This window comes from Clytia hemisphaerica, unplaced genomic scaffold (genome assembly GCF_902728285.1).
Source record: "Clytia hemisphaerica strain Z4C2 unplaced genomic scaffold, Clytia hemisphaerica genome assembly, whole genome shotgun sequence".
NCBI classification, from domain to species: Eukaryota; Metazoa; Cnidaria; class Hydrozoa; order Leptothecata; family Clytiidae; genus Clytia; species Clytia hemisphaerica.
Window position 1 is genome coordinate 546,821 of NW_027103598.1, and position 23,601 is coordinate 570,421.

At 34.6% G+C, this 23,601-nt stretch overlaps 2 protein-coding genes across 3 annotated transcripts; both read left to right on the top strand.

The window, feature by feature from the left end:
- The first annotated feature begins 539 nt into the window (after positions 1–539).
- Positions 540–9,151, top strand: LOC136801897 (cytoplasmic phosphatidylinositol transfer protein 1-like). The gene is made up of 9 exons (XM_067058573.1): positions 540–627; positions 2,304–2,452; positions 3,287–3,383; positions 3,812–3,883; positions 5,983–6,081; positions 6,545–6,604; positions 6,857–6,952; positions 7,557–7,620; positions 8,068–9,151. The coding sequence occupies exons 1-9, from the start codon at positions 577–579 to the stop codon at positions 8,172–8,174; spliced, it is 795 nt and encodes a 264-aa protein (XP_066914674.1). The 5' UTR covers positions 540–576; the 3' UTR covers positions 8,175–9,151.
- A 211-nt stretch (positions 9,152–9,362) lies between these two features.
- LOC136801895 (patched domain-containing protein 3-like) lies at positions 9,363–23,556 on the top strand. Of its 2 annotated transcripts, XM_067058570.1 has the most exons (9): positions 9,363–9,426; positions 9,706–9,799; positions 16,370–17,323; positions 17,977–18,126; positions 19,124–19,455; positions 20,040–20,772; positions 21,209–21,424; positions 22,125–22,262; positions 22,957–23,556. In XM_067058570.1, the coding sequence occupies exons 3-9, from the start codon at positions 16,402–16,404 to the stop codon at positions 23,157–23,159; spliced, it is 2,694 nt and encodes an 897-aa protein (XP_066914671.1). In that variant the 5' UTR covers positions 9,363–9,426; positions 9,706–9,799; positions 16,370–16,401; the 3' UTR covers positions 23,160–23,556. The 2 variants fall into 2 exon arrangements, with proteins under 2 accessions (XP_066914671.1, XP_066914672.1); XM_067058571.1 differs by lacking the exons at positions 9,363–9,426; positions 9,706–9,799 and adding an exon at positions 15,504–15,584.
- The last annotated feature ends 45 nt before the right edge of the window (positions 23,557–23,601 follow it).

A 23,601-nucleotide genomic window follows, 5' to 3' on the forward strand; every position in this document is an offset into this window, starting at 1 on the left:
CAAGAAGCACGATGAAAAGTCCAGGTTTTTTGTGAGGTGCTCATTATAACCTTTCTTGTGCATACATGGATTTTCTTGTGATTTGGAGTTTCTCCTTTCAGAAAAACTTATCCTTTATCCTTAACATTTTGTTCCTCTGTTTCCAGAGGCCCCTTGAAAATTGAAGTTTATAGTAGGAATTTGATATACAGGGTATGTTTGAGCCTGGGGGGGGGGTACTTAGGCAAATGGAGGGTACGGTATGTGCCGCCTTTAAGGAGACCTTTTTTGGACTTCCAAAGTCCCACTAAGGGTCAGAAAAATAGGAAAATTTCAACTTTTTACCCCCTGAAAGATCGAAATTTGGTCAAAATTGGTCAAATTTGTCCCGCTAAGGGTCGTAAAATTCCCCAAATTTTCCTTTCTTTTCTCCTTTTTAGTCCCGGTAAGGGTCGAAAGTTCGAAAGTCAGGCGGCACCCCCCATCAGCTCGCAACCCTAGTATCCCCCCTCCCCCCCCCCCCCGGTGTTTGAGTTATGGAGTTTTATTTCTTTTTTTGTAGTTAGAAAAATAAAGAAATAACAAAAAACCATCAATATGACGATTAGCAAGGAATACAGAATTTGTATGCCATTGTCTGTGGAAGAGGTAAGGGTGATCTTTTTATTTGTTCTTTATTTTAACGTTGGTGTATTTAACACCCCTCTCTCACAGCCCCCGTTGGAACTTTTTTCTTCAGTGGGGATAAAAATCTCTTTTGAAATCCCAACATGGGGATGTGTAATTTTTAGACATAAATTTTCGAGTGGGGATGAAATCAAAGTCAATTCCAGAGTATTTTCCCACCAGGACCAAATTTTTGACAAATTTTCCAGTGGGGATGGGGTCCCAGTGGTCCTGTGACATAAGAGTGTTGCTTACAAATAGTTACAAGTGCTAATTAAAACCAACATGGGACTCAACTATTTACTATACACGTTTTTTTAAGAAACTAGTTTTACAGTGTTAAAAGTTCTTCCGTCTCAGACGGATTTCCGTCTCAGAGAAGTATATAGAGAGACTTTTCCGTCTCAAAATCCTGCATAATTCACCAAAAGTTCAAGAATATGTGCTCAAAAATGCTAAATTTGGGAATTTTTTCACTGAATTCCTCATTTTTAATACCATTTTACTGGGTACGTCTTATTAACGACCGTTCAAGAGTTAAATATCTCAATCATTTTCCAAGTTTGTTAAAATATCTTTCATGCCTTGATTGAAGAAAAAATTTTGTGATTTTTTTTTGACTTTTGAAAAAAATGTTTTGAATTTTTTTGCTTCCGGAATTTTTAAAAACCTAAAATTTTAAGTGAAAAATTGAAAAATGTGCTCACTTAGTACACCATATCCTACCAAAATCGACAATTTTGGGCTTAGGCACCACCAATGTTGCAGTTAGTCCACTGGTGGAGTAACTGTTTTCCCAAATTTTGGTTTATATACCACCACGGTAGTAATTGTCATAGTGTTTATATAATAACTGCATGAACCCCCCCTGGTGTAAAATCCATTTTCCGTCTCAGACGAAAATCTTGCTTTGACCACTGGTTTTACCAAGCATCGGCCTTTTCAGACTTAAATGTTTCTTACATGTTTCTAAACTTTTTGACATAATCAGCCTTTGATTGGAAGATTCTTTAAAAAAAAGCGAATTAAAAAATGTTATTTTCTCATTCTCAGCCTCAGCATCTTTCTTAGATGTTTCTTAGCTTTTAGGCATTCTGAGCCTCGTGTTTCTTAAAAGTGTGTTTCTTAAAAAAACTTGTATAGTAAATAAAATAAACATTAGAATATTGAACAAAGTTTTCAAGAACCATAGATTTTAATCATTCTGATATTATTTTGGACTCCCTCTAAGGAGTCAATATTGTTATCTCTGAGGGTAATCTATTCCAATCTTGTCAGCTCAGAAATCAAAAGAGTTAGTTTTACTGATTCACCAAAGAAAGTTATTAAAGTCATGGCCTTTTTTCCAACCCCTGACTGTCAACATGACTTTAAAAATGTTGTTAAGACCATTGAAAAAGAATCATCCCTACAAAAACTTTGCATCAGCGTGTTGCCTCCTGAGGATTTAAAAAAATCTGAATGGAAAGAAAAGTCTATCAGGAATCAAATGAGCCAGTACTTTCAGGATGTTAAAATAGTTTCACAGGGGTAAAGGATAAGATATTGTCAAGTGCACTCTTGCTGGTTGTTTTTATTTAATTTTTTTATTTAAACAATTATTAAAATAGAATTTTCCGTCGTTATGTATCAAGTAATGGAACAATTTTCTGTTTCAGTATCGCATCGGTCAACTCTTCATGATCAATAAGCACAGTCATGAACAAAGTCAAAAAGGAGAAGGCGTGGAAGTTGTGAAGAATGAAGAATGTGAAGATCCAGTTCACGGGAAAGGAAGATTCACCGAGAAAAGAGTCTACCTCAATAGGTGAATTTTTATACATTGTTTCGGTTTGTAAAAGGAGATTTTAAGAATCCTTAGGCTATGTCATATCTTCCTTCGTTTTGAGTGTAAAACTCCTACTCTTCGGGATATGCGCACTGCTCTTGTTTTCAATATTGAATTTCTCCGGATACATTGCATGCGCACTGAGGTTTTAAAGGAACAATAGAGAGTTTCGAAACCTAAGCCAATCTTTTCTTAAAGTTTTCTATTATGTTTAAACCTATTCAATAAGCGAATTCACGGTGGGGGTCACTAGTGGCCGCCAATTGCAGTGCCTCTAGACCAAGAGCAAGGCCTAAAAGCCTGGAGCTGTCTATTGTGTAGACTAAAGAATCATGTGTCGCCAGCTAAATTTGAAATAAAACAAAACATTTTTATCATAGAAATACTTTGACTTTAAGCGCTATCTTATACAAGGGAACTAATATTTGCGGTAACTTATTTTCGAGGAAGTGATTTTCGCAAGAACTAATGCTCACGTTTTTGGCCGTCAACCGCGAAAATTAGTTCCACAAAATGCGCCAATTTAGTACACTCGCACTGAAAAATTTAGTTCCACAAAATGCGCCAATTTAGCACCCTTGCACCGTAAAAATTAATTCCCCTAAAAGGTATGATCCTATCCTTAGTATCATATCCTTAAATAGGTAACTTAAACTCTTTCCAGGGATAGAACTCGTGTCCTATCCACATTGGTAGAATCATCCTTCTTTCCTTTCCTTTTATTTTTTGACTTTAAAGATTAGACATATTATTTATCAATCTGTTAATAAAAAGGTAGACTGCTGTATGTAAAGTTGTTTTTATTATTTCCAGTAAACTTCCAACATGGATTCAAGGGTATGTACCCAAGATCTTTTACGTCACAGAAAAAGCATGGAATTATTATCCTTATACAATCACAGAATACAATGTATGTTTGTTTTTTGTGTACTTCTCAAACTTCCATATTTTTTACATTGTCAACTTTTGATTGGAGTTTTTATCTTAGAAGTTGATCTTGGTATGGTGACTAATTTTCGGCTCAGGGCTGGAGTGACTAAAGGATTTTCCGGATTTTAGCCAAAAAGTTGCTTATTGACTTTAAAATACTTAATATGTATTTCTGACTTCAATGACTTCCCTTGACCCTTTTTTATTCTGTTGTGACTTTATTAGCTATAGAGGGAAGGGCGGTGTGGGAATTTTCTGTCAGTATCTTGATGTTGTGAGTTTGATTTAGAATGCTTTGCTGTGCACAGACAACAATTCTGACCATTCAAGAAAAATTTGTATGTTGCATACTTGGAAGCTACCATTTTATGATTTACTCGTATTGTTGTGTCAATTTTTATTTTTTAGTGCTCTGTGTTGCCACGATTTTCAATCATCGTTAAAACTGGATACAAAAATGATAATGGCTCTACTGAAAATGTAAGCACCTTTCTTGTTTGTTTTACCCCGTCTCACTACACTGGCTCAGACCAATTGTTTTGTTTTATTATATTCCCAGTGCATTATTAGAGGCATTCCTTTCTCAAAATTCAACAAAATATGAATAATCTGAATAATCTGAAAATTGAAAATTTTATGGGATGACTTTGTTTTGACAACTGGTTTTATAAATAAGACCATTCTGTTCAAATTAACCTACACGTTTTTTTATAAGAACATCCAAAATTTTTGAAGCCTTGGTATGTTCTCAGCTTTTTGAGTTTTGAGCCTAAAAATGTTCTTAACATGTTCTTATTTTCACCATTTTGTGGATATTTTTGTCTGTTTTCCTAAGAAATCGGGTGTTTTAAAGTCCCCAAAGCCTTAAAATGTTCTTACCTTGTTGGACCTACCTGGAGGTCCTATAAATTAACCTGTGTTCGTCCGTCCGTCCGTCTGTTACCAACTTTTCTCAGGATTGAATCATAGGAATCTTTTGATTTTTGGTACAAAGGTGCAAAATGGTAGTGGCCAAAATGTGACGGAGCCCGATTTTCGAAAAAAAATTATTTTGGGCAAATTTGGGCTAAAAAACGGGTTTTTTGGACTTTGTGAAAAATTGGATCATTAATTTTTTCTGATTTTTTGTATGAAAGTAGGCTAACATCATTGGTAAAAGATGGCTCAAGCAGATTTTTGCAAAAAAAATTTATTGGCTCAAAAAACGCATGTTTATCTATAAAAATCACTATTAATAAGCATTATATCAATGTTCTTAGTCAAATTACTCAATTTTTTTATGAGATAGATGTTTTTTTTGCTCATGAGGACTTACTTTTGAAGAAAATGTGTGTTTGGACAGGAAATTTTGGTTGTTTGGCTTGTTTTTATAAAAAAAACTGACCAAATTCGATATTTTTTTATAAGCACATTATCAATTACTTAGGTATCAGCTTTTCTCGAGATTGGCTCTTTCATTCTTTATGATTTTTTGCACAAAGATGCATAACTATAAACCCTCGAATGTGACGGAGCCCGATTTTCGAAAGAAAATGTTTTTGGGCAAATTTGGGCCAAAAAACGGCTAAAAAAACGGGTTTTTTAGACTTTGTGAAAAATTGGATCATTAATTTTTTCTGATTTTTTGCATGAAAGTAGGCTAACATCATTGGTAAAAGATGGCTGAAGCAGATTTTTGCAAAAAAAAATTATTGGCTCAAAAAACGCATGTTTATCTATAAAAATCACTATTAATAAGCATTATATCAATGTTCTTAGTCAAATTACTCAATTTTTTTATGAGATAGATGTTTTTTTTGCTCATGAGGACTTACTTTTGAAGAAAATGTGTGTTTGGACAGGAAATTTTGGTTGTTTGGCTTGTTTTTATAAAAAAAACTGACCAAATTCGATATTTTTTTATAAGCACATTATCAATTACTTAGGTATTAGCTTTTCTCGAGATTGGCTCTTTCATTCTTTATGATTTTTTGCACAAAAATGCACATAACTATAAACCCTTGAATGTGGCGGAGCTCGATTTTTGGAGAAAATTTTTTTGGGGTAAATTTCAGCTAAAAAACGGCAATGATTTTTGGCATGAAAGTAGGTAAAAGATGGCTCAGGCAGATTTTTGTAAAAAAAAGAATTTTTCAACTCAAAAAACGCATCTTTATCTATTAGAATCACTATTAAAAAGCATACATCAATGATCTTAGCCAAATTACTCAATTCTTTGATGAGATGGATGTTTTTTTTGCTCACGAAGTCTTGAATATGAAAGAATATTTCAAGAGCATGAAATTTTGGTTTCTAAACGGTTTCTTTATAAGAAACAAACGACTAATTTTAATAGATCGTCACTATTTGTGTTCTGAATGATTGTTTACAGTCATGCTGACGTAGATATCAATTATATGTGTTAAATGCATAACCAGGTAGGTCCATAAAACTTGTCCATCACTTGTTCTTAACATTTTGGCCATCGAAGCCTTATGTTCTTATATAGTTTGTTCTTATAAAAAACTTGTATTTTTGTGAGAGGATAACTTAGTTATGATTTAGTTAGATATGATAATGAGAATATTTTTTTCTTCCAGCATTTGAATTTAGAGGAAGAAGTGGTAAAGGACCGAGAAGTTTTACACATGGATATTGCTTATGATGAAATTGCTGAAAAATATTATAAAAAAGAAGAGGTACAGTGGAATGTATACGATCACAAAATATTCAAGAAAATTCGAATAAACATTCGAGTGAAATGATAAAAGAAATAAAGAACTAACATGTAATTGCTACATGGTGTTTCATGCTGGTGCAATCTTGAGGGAATATAGCGTATTGTATGTAAATCAAATTTCAAATGAACTAGAATCTACGATACGCTGCATCGCCTGAAGATTACACTGTGTAGCAATATGTAAGTTCTTTTTTCTTGGTGAAAAGCGTATTTCCTAGACTTTATTTGTTTTTCTTTCCTATAATGTGATTTAACATTTTCATCTCGTATGCCATACTAATAACTTTGACAAGGTCTAATCTCTTGTTTAAGTTTTTCTGTGAATATATTTGGTGTCAATTATTTGTGGTGGTTTTAACTTATCAAATTGCTCATATTTTTTCATGATGACGATATACTTTGGTATCAATTATTTTATTCAGGATTGCAGATATTTTCAATCGAAGAAGACGGGAAGAGGTCCACTAAAAGAAGGATGGAGGGTAAGAAGTTCTATTGGTATGAGTAAAATGAATGCTTTACAGGATTAAATTTTTAAGGAGTGTAAAAAAGGTGGACTTCTTTTTGTATTTTAATTTGACTGGTCAAGTGTTTTTAATCAAAAATTGGCTACACCAAGGTTCTTTTTGCTTCGTTATTTTGTCTTGAAAATATCCGTTCTGCAAGGTTAGGTATGTTTTAAAATATCTCTTTCTGTCTCTCATTTTGACTTTCATTTTTTTTTGTCTTTACAGATGGATTCGAACCCCATCATGTGTTCTTACAAGCTGGTCACAGTGGAGTTCAGTGTTTGGGGATTAGCATACCGGGTTGAAAGTTATGTACATTCCGTAAGTTGAGTAAATCGATTTTTAATCGACTAATAACTGGTTTATTTGCTTGTTTGTTTTTTGAGCCGTTCCAAGAAATTGTCAACCACGATTTGAGAGCCTATGCCGGATTGAACCGCCTCTATGGGTGCTATCAAATGGTCCTAGAACCCTACTGGCGATATACAGTTAAAAATGAACGTGACGTAACGTACCCCTTTATCTGGAATTGCCTTATTTTAGCAGGGGGACATTTGTTCGTTTTTTTTTTTTTGAGGTCGCTCGATTATTTTGGTCAATGCACTTGTGAGCAAGTATGTGCTTTGACAAAACAATCGGGCGATTTAAAAAAATACCCTCTACTATTTTTTGACAATCATTGTGAAGGGAAGCTGAGAATTGCACAGATGTGATTGTTAAATGGGATGTTAGTTTAGATTCTAAAGAACTGTTTATTTTTGTTCGTCCCGCTTTGTTTGTTTTAAAACACTTTGCTAGCTTCCATGCATCTAGCTTGACAGCTATCATTCTTTGCTAATCAAGCCCTCATAAAAAGTTTTTCAGTTGAATAGAAAGATCTTGTATTTCTCTACCAAATCCAGATAACATTTACATTGTTTATTAGGTGATAAAAGATATATTATTGGCAGGACATCGGCAAGCTTTCGCATGGATAGATGATTGGTATGGTAAGAAACCTTCAAAGCTTTTTTGACATCCTTTCTGTATAAGTTGAACCTCTTTAACTCGAATACTTCCCTAATTCGAACAACTATTCTCGTCCCTTCGGTTGACAATGCCTTTTTGACATCCTTTCTGTAAATACAGTGAAGTCTCCATAAGTCGAACCTCTGTAACTCGGATGCTTCCCTAATTCGAACAACGTCCCTTTAGATAGCATTGCCTTAAAAACTTTTTTGACATCCGTTCTTTACTTTTTGGTTTTCACCGTCTCATTTCGTATAGAAATAAACCCTTCATATGAAAAAATTGAATAACTTTTCAGTCATTTTCCAACCTTTTTAAAGGAACTTTAGTAAAAAAATTCCTTACTTTTTTCACAAAGGTTTTAGTTTCTTTAGGGATAATTTGAGAGTATAAGATCTCATTTATTTTTACTAATCTTTCTCGGTTAGACATGACGTTCGAGGATGTGAGGGCGTTCGAAAAACAATTACAAGAAGAGACCAACAAGAAAGTCATGGGAAGTAATGAAAACATTGCCGCTGCTCCTACTTCTTGATGTCTATTGTACATCCCTCGAAACCCCCTTTGTGAGTGGTTGCAGTCGATAGTAAAGATAGCCAGCCCATCTCCTTCTCTTTCCGGACATCCATGTTATTATAAAGTATAGCATCCAGACAATAGTTATTCATGGCAGTTGCATGCATTGGACATTAAAGACTGTCGATGAAATAATTGACATTTACTTTAATGTCACCTTTGGAAGGTTGGCTGAAGATTCAAGAAGTACGACATCCTTAGAATTGAAAGATAATATTTATCACTTGAATAGAATTTTGCAAATTAAACACATGAATTTAACATGGCACATAAAAATTTATTTTTATTTTAGAATATGTTATTTAGAGGATTACTGAATGTGTATTGGGTTGTTCTATTTTGATACCCATACAAGGGGGAGGAACCATTTCAAGCTGGAAAATATTCTTGAAAAAGGAGGGTGGTTATCCCTGGAAAGCTGCAAAATTTGAACAAATACCCTTGGAAAATCTTTCTTAATACCCTTGAAGTAAGGGGGGGGGGCGAACTAAAATCCTTTACCCTCTTAAACCCCCTAGAAATTTTTTTGGATCCCCTCCCCTGGAAAATGTTCCTCTTCCCTCCTCCTTGTATGAATATAAAATTGAATGGCCCATTGTATATTTTTGAAACGCATTTAAATGTAGCTAACATTGGGGGCGGGAAAATTACCTACTAGATTATATTATTCATACACTTTTGAGAAATATTTTCTATTTTCCTCGATTTCATTCACCAAGGTTTCCTTATATCTAATTATGTCCAACAAGAAAACAACAATTAACAATTTGGTCTTTTCAATTGTTTAAAGGCTCTTTTTCAGATTTTTCTATTTTCATTGTTTTTTTATTTCTATTTTTTAGTATTTATGTTTTTCTGTTGTTGTATTTTTCATAGATACGTTTCAGGACCAAATATTTTCTCACGAAAAACTCAAATTAATAATTTCTGACGAAATGTTCTTCTCTTTGGCGTATTGCTTTGGTAAGAAGGTGTCGTTGTTTTTTACCTTGGAAAGTATTTATTTGCCACGTATTCATTCATACATAAAAAAAATTAGATTAAATATAAAAAACCAAATATTGTGAGAACCAAAAAATTAAAACACAATTCGAAAGTCAACTTCACTTTTAAAACTTTAGTGTATTTAATGGAGAGCCGTCAATTTTATTATTGGAAGCCATTAATTAGGAATCACTCACCCTTCTGAGTGTCTTAGAAACAAAAGTAAGGTAAGCATATTGATATTTTGTTATTTACTGTGCAATGTTGTACACGTTTTTTTATAAGAACATACCAAATTTTTGAAGCCTTCGGATGTTCTTAACTTTTTGAGTTTTAAGCCTATAAATGTTGAAAATTAAAAAATTATGAAATTGAGTATATCGTTATAAAGAAAAGCTTGCACATCACTAAAACTAAGTTACGTAAATGTAAACAGCATTATTCGAATTCCACTTCTCTTATTTTTCTTTCAACATCAATTGTCTCTTAATATTATCTTACTTCAGATATACGAAAAGTCTAATCAATGGAATTGACAACATCACGTGCACCCTAATTAAAAACCATTGTTTCAAATCACATGGAATATTTTCATTAAGGGTATGTGAGATTTTGATTATATAACTTTATCTGAAATGATCGTGATTTCTAAGCTTATATAAGTTTTTTTACATTGATTGGACGTTTTTTTATAAGAACATGCATTGAAGAATTTTTGAAGCCTCAAAATGTTCTTAAAAATTTGTTTTTATTTTCAACCTTTTGTGAATATTTTCGTCCATTTTCCTAAGAAATCCTGTGTCTTATAATCCGCAAAGCCTTAAAATGTTCTGATATTTTGGCCATCATTATGTTCTTTTATAGTTTGTTCTTATAGGTACAGAAAAAAACGTGTAGCTATAGGATTTATGAGTTCTATTTATTTCCTATTTACTTATTGATTTTTGATGATTGAATAATTTATTTATTCCATTGATTAAACAAACCACTGATTGTAAAGAAACTTAAATTCCTATCCTAAAACAGGTTCATTATTTAGTTTGTCCAATATTTTGGTTGAGGGTTTGATCAAAGGTGACACCTAAGTTGTCTTTCTGTTTTTCACTTTCCATTGTCACAAAAGCGTAGTGCAGTGGTAGAGCATCCGGCTGCGATGCGCAAGGTCGTGGGTTCAATTCTCGGCCGGGTCATACCAAAGACTTCGCACTTAGTACAAAAATTGTATTTGATGCCTCTCAGCTCGATACTCAGCAATTAAGGGAAGGATCAAGGATAAGTGGAGCAATCCAGGGAGAAGCCCTCTCCTACCTTCAGGTAGATAGCTATCGAAAGAGCAGCGTTTGGGTCGCCTCCGGCTGCGGTCGTAGACTTACTTACTTTACTTACTAAATCATGCTAGATAAAAGAAACGAGTTGCCAAGAATAGTAGTGAGACTGCTGGATGTTATCGAGTTTGGAGTAAAATTTGGAACAATTTTGACCACGATTTCGAAATTTATCTCAAATCGAAGTACCACATTGAGAACAATTCGGTTTTATTTTTTATTTTTCAAGAACCTTTTTATGTTGTGTAATTATATTTGAGTTGCATAAATTATTCTAAATGCTTCGCTCATGATAAACCGGAATGCGGTTTTTAAATGAATTCATTGATTGAAACGTTGTTATGGTCTTAGTTGAATTTGTCAATAAATAGGAATGTGTCATCTGGGCTACTCAGTATAAGGCGTATAACGATGCTTTGTTGGGTTTTGATGCACTCCTTTTGTTTGGTGGAAGAGCGGAATCGAGGCTTTTTTTCGGGCGGATCTGCGGAATTCGAGGAAATTTTGGACGGAATTTCAGAAATTAGGTCCTATGTCGGGGGGCCGGAAAAATTTGTTCTGTTTCAAACAAACGGAACCTAACAAGAAATTGGTCGGAATTTCGGAATCGTGACAAAATATTTTAAATTTTCGAAATTCGTGACGAAAGTCTTGAATTTCAAAGAAACGTTTCGGTTGTTGAAATTTTGTGTTCGTTTAGACGGTTTGATGGAAACCAAGGAAAAAATTGACGGCATGGCAGTATCGGGTGTACGCCCTGAATCCCCCCCCCCCTGCCGGTACAAAAAGTTACATCTTTAGAGACTGGATTTCGGTTTCAGCTTTTTGAACGTATGTTACTTTCTCAAAAAGGGAAGTTTTAATTTTTAATTTTATACAATTTTTTATAAGAACATCCAAATCTTTAAAGCATCTAATGTTCCTAACTTTTTGAGATTTAATGCTAAATGTTCTTATTTTCACCAATTTGTGAGTATTTTGCACACTTTCCTAGAGAAATCGGATGTTTTGAATGTGTTCTTAAATTTATTCATCGAAGCCTCATGTTCTTATTTATAAACAAAGAAGTATCAAAGTTCATTAAGAAGTTTAGGGTATCAATGAAAGATTTTAATATCTTTGAAACTGTTTCATCTTAAAGTTAAGTTAATAAGAGTATATCGAAGAGAATTCGAAGTAAATAAGGATGCTTTACCAGGAAAAGTTGTTCCTTTCTTTACCTTTTCTTTTCGTTTCTCTTTTTTGTGCATGATAAGGGATACAATGTCATAAAGCCTCCTTTTTGCTGCGATGCAGGTGTAAAAATGAGGACATTAAAAAAGTTTCTTCCATTGGTCTAACATAATGACTGACCACTTTTTTTCACTTAATTGCTCGTATACCCCCTTCTCACCCACTGGGACCCCTTCCCACTGAAAAAATTGGCCCAAATATGGTCCTGATTGGAAAATTATACTCTTATTTCTGTCCCAACTGGAAATAATCAGATAAGCAAATCCTCACTGTAAAATAATGTACTATTTTTTCATCCCCACTGAATTTTCTGACTTGAAAGAACAAAATTCAAGTCACCAGCCATAAAAAAGCATAGGAGTATATAATCCCTGTCGGATTTTGGTCCTTTATTTCTACCCCCCCCCCTGGCTGAAAATATCCTACCGGATCTGTGAGCAGGGAATATGCTCGTGTGTCATATTTCGATGCCTTGATTCTTAAAAGATTTCGGTGTATTTTCAATACCAGTCAGTATATGTCATACTTTCCTGTCTCACAGCCCCGGTAGAACTACCATTGAAATCCCAATGGGGATAGAAATTCTATTGTTCCAAGGTCAAAAAATCCAGTGAGTCTGTGACACAGGGGTGTGTTATAATTTAGAGCGACGAAGTTATGATTCTAAGAAGATTCAATACTTTCAATCATTCTTACTCAGGAAGTTGATCGAAAAACTAAAAGTCCCAGATTAGTGGACCATCCACATGAATATCGACTCTACCTATCTCTATATCCCTAAAGGTCACTCTAGTGCTAGAACAACCTCTTTACTTTCAAGAAGTTTAATTTGGAAAGTAATGTTATAAAAAAATATCACAAAAGATTTTGCAAATGAAACACTGAAATGAAGTTATGAAGTTATGGAGTTTCTATCAAACTTTACTATTTATTGTTTTATCGTTCTTCTATATTGGAATGTATTAAGTTTTGAGTTTGAAATGTTTGAAAAGTCTCATTCTCCATACTTTTAAATTTTGATCGTTTGTCCCAACAATTGTACATGGGGCCCTCAGAATATCCAAGCTTATCTTTCTGCTTTTATAGTCTTTTGAATTCCATATAGTGCTCATATTGTGCTTATCAAAAAAAGTTTTCGAAAAGGGAAATCCGTATTCTTCCTTTTTTGTTCGTTTTTTTAGATTTTTTCTGAATGAGACTTTCTGTTATTCTTTTCTGTTTCTCATTGGGATTGTTGGCAGTTTGTTAATTGTATGAAATTGGAGAATAATCCAGAAATTTTGGGATGTTTGCCTTTATACCCTATTTAATTATATGGCTGATTACATTTAGCTTAGATTTGTAAAGGACGAGCGGGGCGATAAATCCGTAATAGCCCCGTTTTTTGTAATCGCCCTGATGTAAACAAAAATTTCTATTGGTTGAAAGAAAAGTATCGTACGATATTTTGATTGGTTAACAAAATATCGTACGAAATTTTTAAGCCAATCAAAATAAGAGTGTTAGTCGAATGTTTTTTTATAGTTTCGAATGTTTTTATAAGTTTCGAAAAGAATAGCGATTGAGTGTTCTTCAATTCTTTTTTTTGACCATACAATTAACGCGGAATAACATGGTATTCTCGGGTGATTTTGGATTAATAACCCCTCGTTTCATTGAAAACACTTCAAAATAGCCCTCACTACGTTCAGGCTATTTTGAAATGTTTTCAATGAACCTCGGGGTTATTAATCTCAAATCACCCTCTAAACCATGTTATTACTAGTACTTATTACTTTTACCCTCAATGTCACTCTCTAACTCTCAACTTTGGACATTCGAGACTTATGTTTGTTGTTGAGATCGCAGTCGCAGATATAGTTTTTCGACCACATCTAAGGAAAAAAAATTGATCAAAATGGCGCTGTATTTTTACAATCGTAAAATATAATAGTTGTAAAATATTTAATCGAATTTATGGTCACCCTAGACAATCGAATTTATATGACGTATATTAGCTAACATCTCTAAATTGGTAGAAATCTGTATGTGATGTAAGCATTTACTATAATGCAAGTTACACGATTTTTCTTTTATAAGAATACGCTATATATAAGAATATTCATGATGAAATTTGCAAAATTCCATGTAAATTGCCAATTATCCTCAGCTATTCATTCTAGAAGCTTTCACAAAAATGCCCAATTTTTAGCTTGAGATATGCATTTTGTATGCTAAATTTAGTTGGAGTTTGGTCCTAACCTAATAATATTGTAAGAATATTTAAGAGTGATTTTTTTCCCAAAAAGTTAAGAATATTCATGATGAAATGGAAAAACACCATCCTTATAAAAAATTGTCTACCTTATCAGGGAATACTTCGTCGGGGAAAATTTTTGTCGGGAAAAATTTTCGTCGGGGAAAAATATTCGTCACTTGGCCAAAGTTTCGTCACTTTTCCCCGACGAAGTTTTCCCCGATAAGGTATAGATTTATTTCACTTTTTTCAGATAGTGGGTAGTTTGAGGGTTTATTTTTGGGCCCCTTCGTCAAACTGATAAGATTCAACAAGAGCCTCGTTCTAGTGAAACAACGGGTTGAAATGTCATTTATCGAAACAAGACGTGGGTCCTGAGTTTTGTATTTTTTATTATTGCTTGGTTATATACACGTTTTACTATAAGAACATCTTAGGTTCTTAAATCCTTCGTATGCTCTTAACATTTTCAGAGTCTTTTATTCTAAATCTCATCATTTTGTATAATTTCTTAAGATATCGAATGTTTTAGAGTCCATTCAGATTTAATTTGCTCTTAATATTTTGATCATCGAAGGCTTATGTTCTTATATAGTTTGTTCTTATAAAAAACCTTCAGGTCTCTTTTCTTCTCAAGATTAGAGTTTGAGGAGATCTCTTAAAAGATATCGTAAAAAGAAGATATGTGAAAATGGAAATACGTTTCACAAGGTTAAAGGTTTTGTTTCTAAATAAGAGTGATAACGTTTGCTTACTCATTAATTTTAATTCACAAGCTTTTTCACACTGGATTGACACGGATGTGGAGCAAGATTGGTCAGAAAGAGGGGAAAAAATTTTTTTTGGCTTATATCAGCATAATATAACAATAGGCACACACTTTCCTGATATGAAATATGTGTCTGATATGAAACGGGAACACTTATGTAAAAATAAAACCTTTAAGTATTATATAATCATTTGCATTCATTTTTTCCCCTTTTTTCAACTTGTTAACTCATAGAGGTCAGGTTAGCAATGAAAAAGTTTTGGTTTTGAAGAAAATGAAAAATACAAGGGAAAGTTTGTTATTTGATGTTATATTTTGAATTTTTATGGAGCAAATATGTCTGTCCCTTCATAATATTTTTAAAGTCGAATGACCAAAATCTAAGAACAAATTGAGAACAATTTTTAAGATAATGTAGATGAGCAATTTGAACTAGCAATAGAATTCGAATGTCGAAAATAAATTATTCTCCGCGTACAAAAAAAGAGAGCTATGAGTACTATGAGTACTAGTTAGTCGGTATTGCAAAAGAGTTTTTCATTTGCTATCATGATACCTCAATTATTTTGAAATGAATTCTTTTTTATAATTGAATTGGCATTGAGATTTCGAATAATTATGGTTTTCTTTGATTAGCTTAGACAGTCCGTTGGTAAGAGAAACGCTACTGAGAGAGGAAATAAATCACATTATTTTTGATGATAAAACATTTACTATTTCTTTTGCATTTAACAACATTGATACTTTGTCACGCGATAAAGTGACTCTTTTTAAATGGTATAGTGACTTTGCAGGCAGGCAAGAAACATTCAGAAAACGCAGGTAACGTTTTGCAGTGTTTCAATCTTTGCCACTAATGGAGACTTTGGACTGGTTTCTCCACCGAAAATACGATTATAAAAATTTTGTGGTGGGTTTAATTTCGCGAAAATGGCAAAATTTCGTGAAATCGCGGAATTTAATCTCGCGAAATTTAATCTCGCGAAATTTAATCTCGCGAAAGTTAGTCCGATTAATACATAAGATATCTCTAAATTTTGCGAAATGGGAGAAAGTTAAAGTTGGTCTATAATGCTGTGTCAGCAAATTATTGGAGGAGATACGTTAAATGATGTCCTTTTAAAATTTCGCATTGCATTTAAAGTAAATATGATCGACCTAGTTCCTTGGATCTATATGATATTATTAGTTACACGGTCAGCGAGGGGTGCAATACGGAATATATTGGATCAGTAAAAAGCCGTTTTGGGCGAGGCTTGCTGCGGCTATGAACTGATATGTATACAGTTGACGCTCTCTAATTCGACGTTCTACTATTCGATAGGCTCCCTTATTCGATGAAACTTAAAGTCCCCTTGAAGATCGAATTAGAGAGCGTCAACTGTATGCTCTATTAAATTCTTACAGTCAACCCTCTCTAATTTGAACCTCTATTATTAGAATCTTTCTGTAATTCGATTTTAAGCATTTGTCCCTTCAGCTGGAAAATCGCACGAAATCCTCTCAATTATTCGAATCTTTCTCTAATTCGAATAAACATTTGAGAATCGAATTAGAGAGAGTCAACTGTATATGTATATGCGCTATTAATTTCTTATATGTTTCAGAGAAAATCTTGGTTCGCTTTACAACAAAAAAAATGACGAATTGTTGTTCCTCCCTTTGGAGAGGTTGGGTACGAATTTGTTCTGCCATTAATGGCTTTTTCGAACGTTCTTTCGTTAAATGGAGTGGTATTGTGTTCGATCACCCATGGAAAGTGATCCTAAGTGGTTTATTAATTGCTCTTGGGCTCATGGCTGGTTTCGCCAGATTCAATCCTCAAACACAAACTGAACGATTATTCTTTCCCGAACACAGTCGAAGTCGCGATGATTTAGAGCGCGCGGAGAAAACTTTCCCGTCAAAATTTAAACCGGATCAATTTTTCATCACAATGGCGGATGGTGTATCGTCTGTGTTGAACAGTAAAGCCTTGAAATTAGGTTTAAAATATCATAACCGGATCATGAATGAAACTGGTATCGAACAAATATGTTTGGAATCTAACAAATCTTTAACAGGTGTACCATGTGTTTTCCTGGACCCTTTATTCGTGTTCAGTTACAACGAATCATCAATCACAGATGCGTCTATTCAACCCATTCTCACAAACGCTCTTCGAAACCGGAAAATTATTTTCCCGAACGGGATAACAGCGGAAAGAAATTTCCCATCCATCTTCGGGCGATATGAGTATGATAACATTACTCAAAGAATCTCAGCCACAGCTTTAAGGTTCATGTATTTTAACAAATTCCCTGAAACTGATTCCACACATAAATTAACGTCAGACATTCAGAAAAAAATGATCGATATTTTGTTAGATGCGGGAGTTCCGGAGGCTGAAAGAAACGGCATGAAACTATACTTGTTGACAGGTCGAAGTACGGACGATGGGATTTCTGAAAGCTCCGGTGGCGACATCTCATTGGTTGCTGTCTCGATTACCCTGATGTGTACTTTCGCAACTGTTGTTCTTTTTCGTCTGAGAAATCGAGTCAATGGGCACGTCACAGTGGGTAAGAAATTTTTCTATGAACCCTTTAACGTGTGCGACTTTTTATTTGTCCGTGCCTTAAATATAGATTTAGAAGTATAAAATATAAAAATATAAAATATAAAAGATTTTCAAGGCTGGACCTAAATTTTCGACAATTTTTGGTATATCAGATAACACCCGAGATACTTTTTGCACGGAACGTGATGACGAGATATCTTGTTAGCAGTAATTTTGGCACGGAACAGGGTTAAAGGGTTCATGAGCATGGATCGACGCTCGAATTATATTTCTTAATGGGTGTAAAATAATCTTAAAAGAGGGGTGCAAGATTTTGATGACACTGTTATTATCTATTCATAATAAAAGAAGATAATTACCGTGTCATTGTACAGTGGACTCTCGCCAATTCGAACTTCTATTATTCGAATCTCTCTTTAATTCGAATTAATTCTGAGTACCCTTCAGAGGAAAACCCTTGTAAAATGCTTTCTACAAATCGAGTCTCTCTGTTATTCGAATAGACTTCCCGTTCGACTTCGAATTAGCGAGAACTGAATGTATTTTCTTTTATTCGAAATTATTTAAAATCTTATTGGTTTGAAAAGTGACCCACGTGACTTTCTGTAGTGAGTAGTCAGCACTTTTTTAATACGAGATCTTTTCATACCACAGGATTTGCAGGTATTGGATGCATCGCACTTGGGATTGGCTCTGGTTTCGGAATGGTCATGTTGAGTGGCCAGTACTTCGTGGCTTTCGTTGGAACGCTTCCTTTCCTCGTCCTTGGTGTGGGCATTGATGATATGTTTATCATTCTGGATGGTGAGTTTCTGGTCAAAAACCTGTTTTTCCTGTTTGAATAATCGAGGCAAATTTTAAAACGCTCCTATGTCAGAATTACTGACCGTTATAAACCCTGGAATAATCTTTGATATTAGTTTTTTGGTACCCATCACATACCCCGCATCATCACATACCCCGCATCATCACATCGAGTATTCAAGGAAAGATAATTCTAGCACTCTCGATGCATTTACACCGCTATTCAGCAGACGCTAACATTAGGGCACCACTCTGATCAAAGGATTTTAGTTGGGCGGGATTGAGAAACTGCCTCCAGGGTTTTTTATAAAGTTCAGTGATGTTGAAATCCACCAATTTCTTTATGAGTGATTAAAGCATTTTTGTCCTTGGTGCTGGTGGGATCGGGCAAGAGCTTTTTATCCTTGTTTGATATTGAGAAATATTGAAGATTGTCATCATAGTTTTTTTGATTGATTATTTTTGTTATGTCTTCTTTTTTGACCTTTCGAATTTTGCCGTTCACACAGTGTTTTGGAACGTTTTGTTTGAATGTTCCAGGAAAAATTGCTCATGCCCCAGTTTTTTCTTTTGGAGTTTGATGAGGAAGGGAGGGAAACTTGCTAATCCTCCTATCTTTAGACACAAGCTTAATACAACCCTGTCTCCAAGCCCCGGTGGAACTTTTCCCCACAGTGGGGAAAAAATTTATGTCGAAATCCCTAAGTCAATTTCCCAGTGGGGCTGAAATTGTAGGGTATTTTGTCCTTCGGGGATGAAATTTTGGCCAGATTTTTCTGTGGGGCTGGGGTCCCAGCGGGGGGTGCCTTAATTAAGTTGACTCAGTTGACTCTCTCTGATTCGATCTTCAAGGAACCAAAGATTTCTTTCGAATTAAAGAAGATTCGGGTTCTTTCCAGCTCAGGGGACCAATAATTTAGTTCGAATTACAGAAAGATTCGATTATAAAGGTTCGATTTAGAGAGTAACTGTATCATGTATGCCTTTTTTCCTTTAGCACTGGACAGCCTACCATCTGACTTCACCGGTAAAAATCGTTTACAAAAGACCATGGCTAAAGTTGGTGCGTCAGTAACCATGACTACAGTGACTGACGTCATCGCTTTTGCTATCTCCTCCAGCACTGATTTTCCCGCCATTCGTTATTTCTGCGTGTATGCACTAACAAGCATCCTTTTCGCGTACCTGCTTATAATGACTGTCTTTTTAGCAGCTTTGGCGCTTGATATTAAAAGGATTGAGGTTGGTAATTGGGATTGGTTTTGCTGCAAGAAACAAAAAGATAACAATCCATGGAGTGAAGAAGATATGAACACATTATCAAAAACTGTAAGCCTTTCTTAAAATACTACTCAAAATGTCAAAAGATATTGCGCCGGGTTTCTGAATATTTCGTCGTCTTTCAAAATTTCAAGGTCAGGGGAGAATGACGATTTTGGCCTTGTTGACGGCCATTTTTGAACATTTTGATCCTGAGATTCGGTCCTGATCGAATGTTCTACGTTTTAAGTCTCATGTTAAAACTTAGAGTTAAAACTCTACTTTTCAACTGTAAGTTAATGGACTTAAAAATCACTTGCCTTTTCGAATTTTTGGAGCCAAGGCTCTTGGGTTTTATTCATTGTATTTGCGATGTGTTAAAACAATATCCTTAAACTTCTTAGTCTCAGTGTTTGTTAGCGCCGTGATTCCTACTCCTTTGTGGGTAGGACCCATCCCGAATGCATTCGGAGGGCTCATATCTATCTATCTAAGCTTCTTAGTATACTGGGGAGGGAGTAAACCGAAAAACTTTTTATTATGCAATAAATATTGATTTTTTCTTCTCAGCCTTTCTTTGGTTTCATGCCTCAAATTCGGTTTGTGAGAATTTGGTTCTAGATACTCTGACATATTATTTATCTTTTCGACAGGTTATGAAGAAATGGGCGGAATTTTTAATGAAAACACCCGTGCGTATCGTAGTGGTTTTTTTATCGCTCGTTTTGTTAGCGGCAGGTATCTACGGGACCACACAATTGGCGGAAAAATTTGATATCAGGCAGCTTGCACCTGATGGGTCGTATTTCATTGATTATTTAGATAACGAGCGAATGCATTATCCAGTTGGATTTCAAGTCAGTATTATAAACGATGACGAGAATTTTGATTATACAAACCCCCGTCTTCAAGGGGAATATAATTATTTATCCAACATATGCAAAGAAAATTCTTATATGAAGAAAACTACTGTGAACTGGTTGCAAGCATTTTTAGAATCTAATGAATATAAGAGTAACCCAAATATGACATTTTATCAACGTCTCGGTTTGTTTTTAAAAGAATTTCCGGAATACGGACGCGACATTAAATGGCATACGGAAAACGAACAAAGAATCCGGGCATCCAAAATACAATGTCAAGATTTAGACACTGATTCATGGGACTTCCGTAAGAAAGCCATGTTGTCTCTCCGCGATGAGTTCGATTCGAAATCGAACATATCGAATAGTACTTTTCCAATTTCGTTTAATTATTTTTACCGGGAGCAAATGGTTTCTGTTCCCTCCGAAACTATGATGAATTTGGTGTTGTGTGCTATTGCAATTCTGATCATTACCACACCTTATCTGGTTCACCCTCTTGTCATCTTAATGGTTTTCGGAGGTAAATGTCTTTTATTTACGCCACTTAACAGTCGAAATCTCACAAATAGAGGAACCTTCTAGGAACCTGGTGAAATACCTTTCTCTTTCTCGTGCATCTTTTGTGAGTATTTTTGTTCCATTGGGTGTCGAATTGAGTCAATAAAGCCTTATGCTCTTCAATTGTTCTTAATCTTTTGGTCATCGAAGCCTCATACTCTTGTATACAGTCAATTCTCGCTAATTCGAAGTCGAACGCTAAATTGTTCGAATAACAGAAAGATTCGGACTATAGAAAGCATTTTACGAAGGTTTTCCTCTGACGGGTACTCAGAATTAAAGTTCGAATTAAAGAACGATTCGATTTATAGAAGTTCGAATTAGCGAAAGCCCGTTTTAGTTTGTTTTTATAAAAAACGTGTAAGACTTCAAACAAGCTTTTTGTTTATCCCCCACAGGCTTCGTTGCTTTGGTGTTCGAACTTTTCGGATTGATGGTCATTTGGGATGTGGCTTTGAATTCCATCTCAATGATCACCTCCATAATGGCTATTGGATTTGCCGTCGATTATTCCGCCCACGTTGCGCATGCGTATTTGCTAGTTGAAGGCGATACACCAGAACAACGCATGATCAACGCCATCAGTTCTATTGGTGCAAGTGTCTTTATGGGAGGTGAGTGTCTTTAGGTCGTCACAGTCTGGATCACTAACCTCTATAAAACCCTTCTAAGAGTAAAGACCCTCCGTTTAAAGGATGTCAGTAACCTAATTATTTAAAGATGAAGAAATTTGGAATTAATGATAAAGGCAGTTAAATGTCCAACACTTTCTCACATTATGGAGAAAAGGGTGTGTCCAGTTAACTTGACTTTGACTTCTTTTTAAAGTAAACCACTTTGTCATCAGTCAATCTACTTTACATTCTGTTGAATATTGCAAATTTTTAATCATATTTCCTAGTCAAAGTATATATTTTTGAAATCACCAAGCTTTAAGCTTTCCAAAGACGTAAAAATAACATTTATACGACCTATCTATAAAAAGTCTTCATTTTTCTTCATGTTCTTTTCAAATTTCACGGAAAAAATTAACAGTAAATTAATAAGCTCCTTCCTACCTTCCCAACGATAGCAAACTTTTTAAGATTGAAGCATTGGTTGAGAAATAACAAGTAAAGCAAAATTTAGCGCACATTTATCGTGAATAGACTTTAAGTAATATTCGTGAAATAAGGTATTCTGTTTCATCACATTGTTAAAGGTTCCATTGAGCATTAATAGAAGTTGTGCTGGGTGATAATTGTCTTATTGTGTCCACAGACAGCATTTGAAAGATCTTGATAGACTTTTTTCTCCATTTCTTTTCATTCACAGGTTTCACAACCTTCCTTGGTATCTTAGTGCTCATTTTCGGACAGTCCGAAATTTTCCGGATTTTCTTCAAAATGGTTTTCGGAATCGTCGTTTTGGGATTGTTAAATGGATTGCTCTTCCTTCCTGTCTATCTATCATGTAAGTTGCTCAGTTTCTAGTCTAGGATAGGGGGTCTGTCAATCCTCAGTTTAGAGTGACAGAAAATGAGCTGTAACTTTAAGATTTAATACACATCCGTTTTCCTTGAGATGTGTGTTTTTCTTATCATAACTCAAAAAACAATGGTTAACCCTTTAAGTCTCATTTTAGGGGAATAAAAGCAATGATGGAAAGGTGCCTAGTAGTAAAACTTAAAATTAATTCGCTAGAGGATAGTATCAAGTAAAGCAGGGCCAAATTTGGATGTTCTTGGATCACTCGTTGACCAAAAATGATCAAAAAACGGTCAAAATCTCAAAAAAGTGGATTTTTGTCAAAATTTTTCCATTTTTTGACTTTTTAGCTTAAAATCTCGCTGGAAAGACTTACTTCGCCCTCCTATATAGCCCATGTCCGATATACCCGACATTGGCACTTAAAGGGTTAATGTAAAACTTTTTGCTTAGACTATAAATCTAGATACGGGGATGCACCAAATTCTTTTTTTTTCCTTTTTGTAAATAAGCAAACCAAATACAGTGCTATTCGAACCTTTCTTTAACTCGAACTTATTCTGAGTAAACCCTCGTAAATTGCATTCCATGATTCGATTCGATGACCCTTCTTAGTTTATTAATGTTATACAATGTTGGGATTATCTGACTTTCTCGAATCTTCGTTCTTCTTTCTTCAGTGTTTGTTCGAAACAAGGTAGATATTCGCCATACTTCAAACTACAATCAAGATGAACGCCTGCCGCCCTCGGGTGGTGAAAAAAGACCTTCAAAGAAGATGAAAGAAATGAACAATAAAGTAGGCGATGACGTCATCGAAAATCCTCATTCACCTGAATTTAAACCTGTAAATGGTTCAATCAAAAGTAACGATTTGGTGTAACAATGCACGAACTATGGGTTTGAAAGAATCCTTAAATTTCAGTTTCCCACATTACTGAAGGAGCTGACTTCACTTTTCATATACTGCATGTGTTCTTTTTTCATAAGCAAGTGTCCCTATATCAGGCTCGCATCACATTATGCTTAGCATTTTTGGTACCAAAAGCTGAGCCTGCATATGCTTATAAACGTTATGTTTATAGAAAAAAAAATTTATATAGCTATGTAAAGATTTTTCTAACCGATTTTTTTGGAATATTTATTTCGTTTTTGTACGGTTTTATTTAGATTCATGTAAATACTTGTTTTTGTACAGAAATGACCCTCAACATGTAAATAGTGCCTTTAAATCACATTCAGTTAATCTTCAATTCACCTTTTCATAAATTTGTCTGACACGCTTAAAACCTTCTCAATTTGTATAGGCTTTCAACGATGTAACA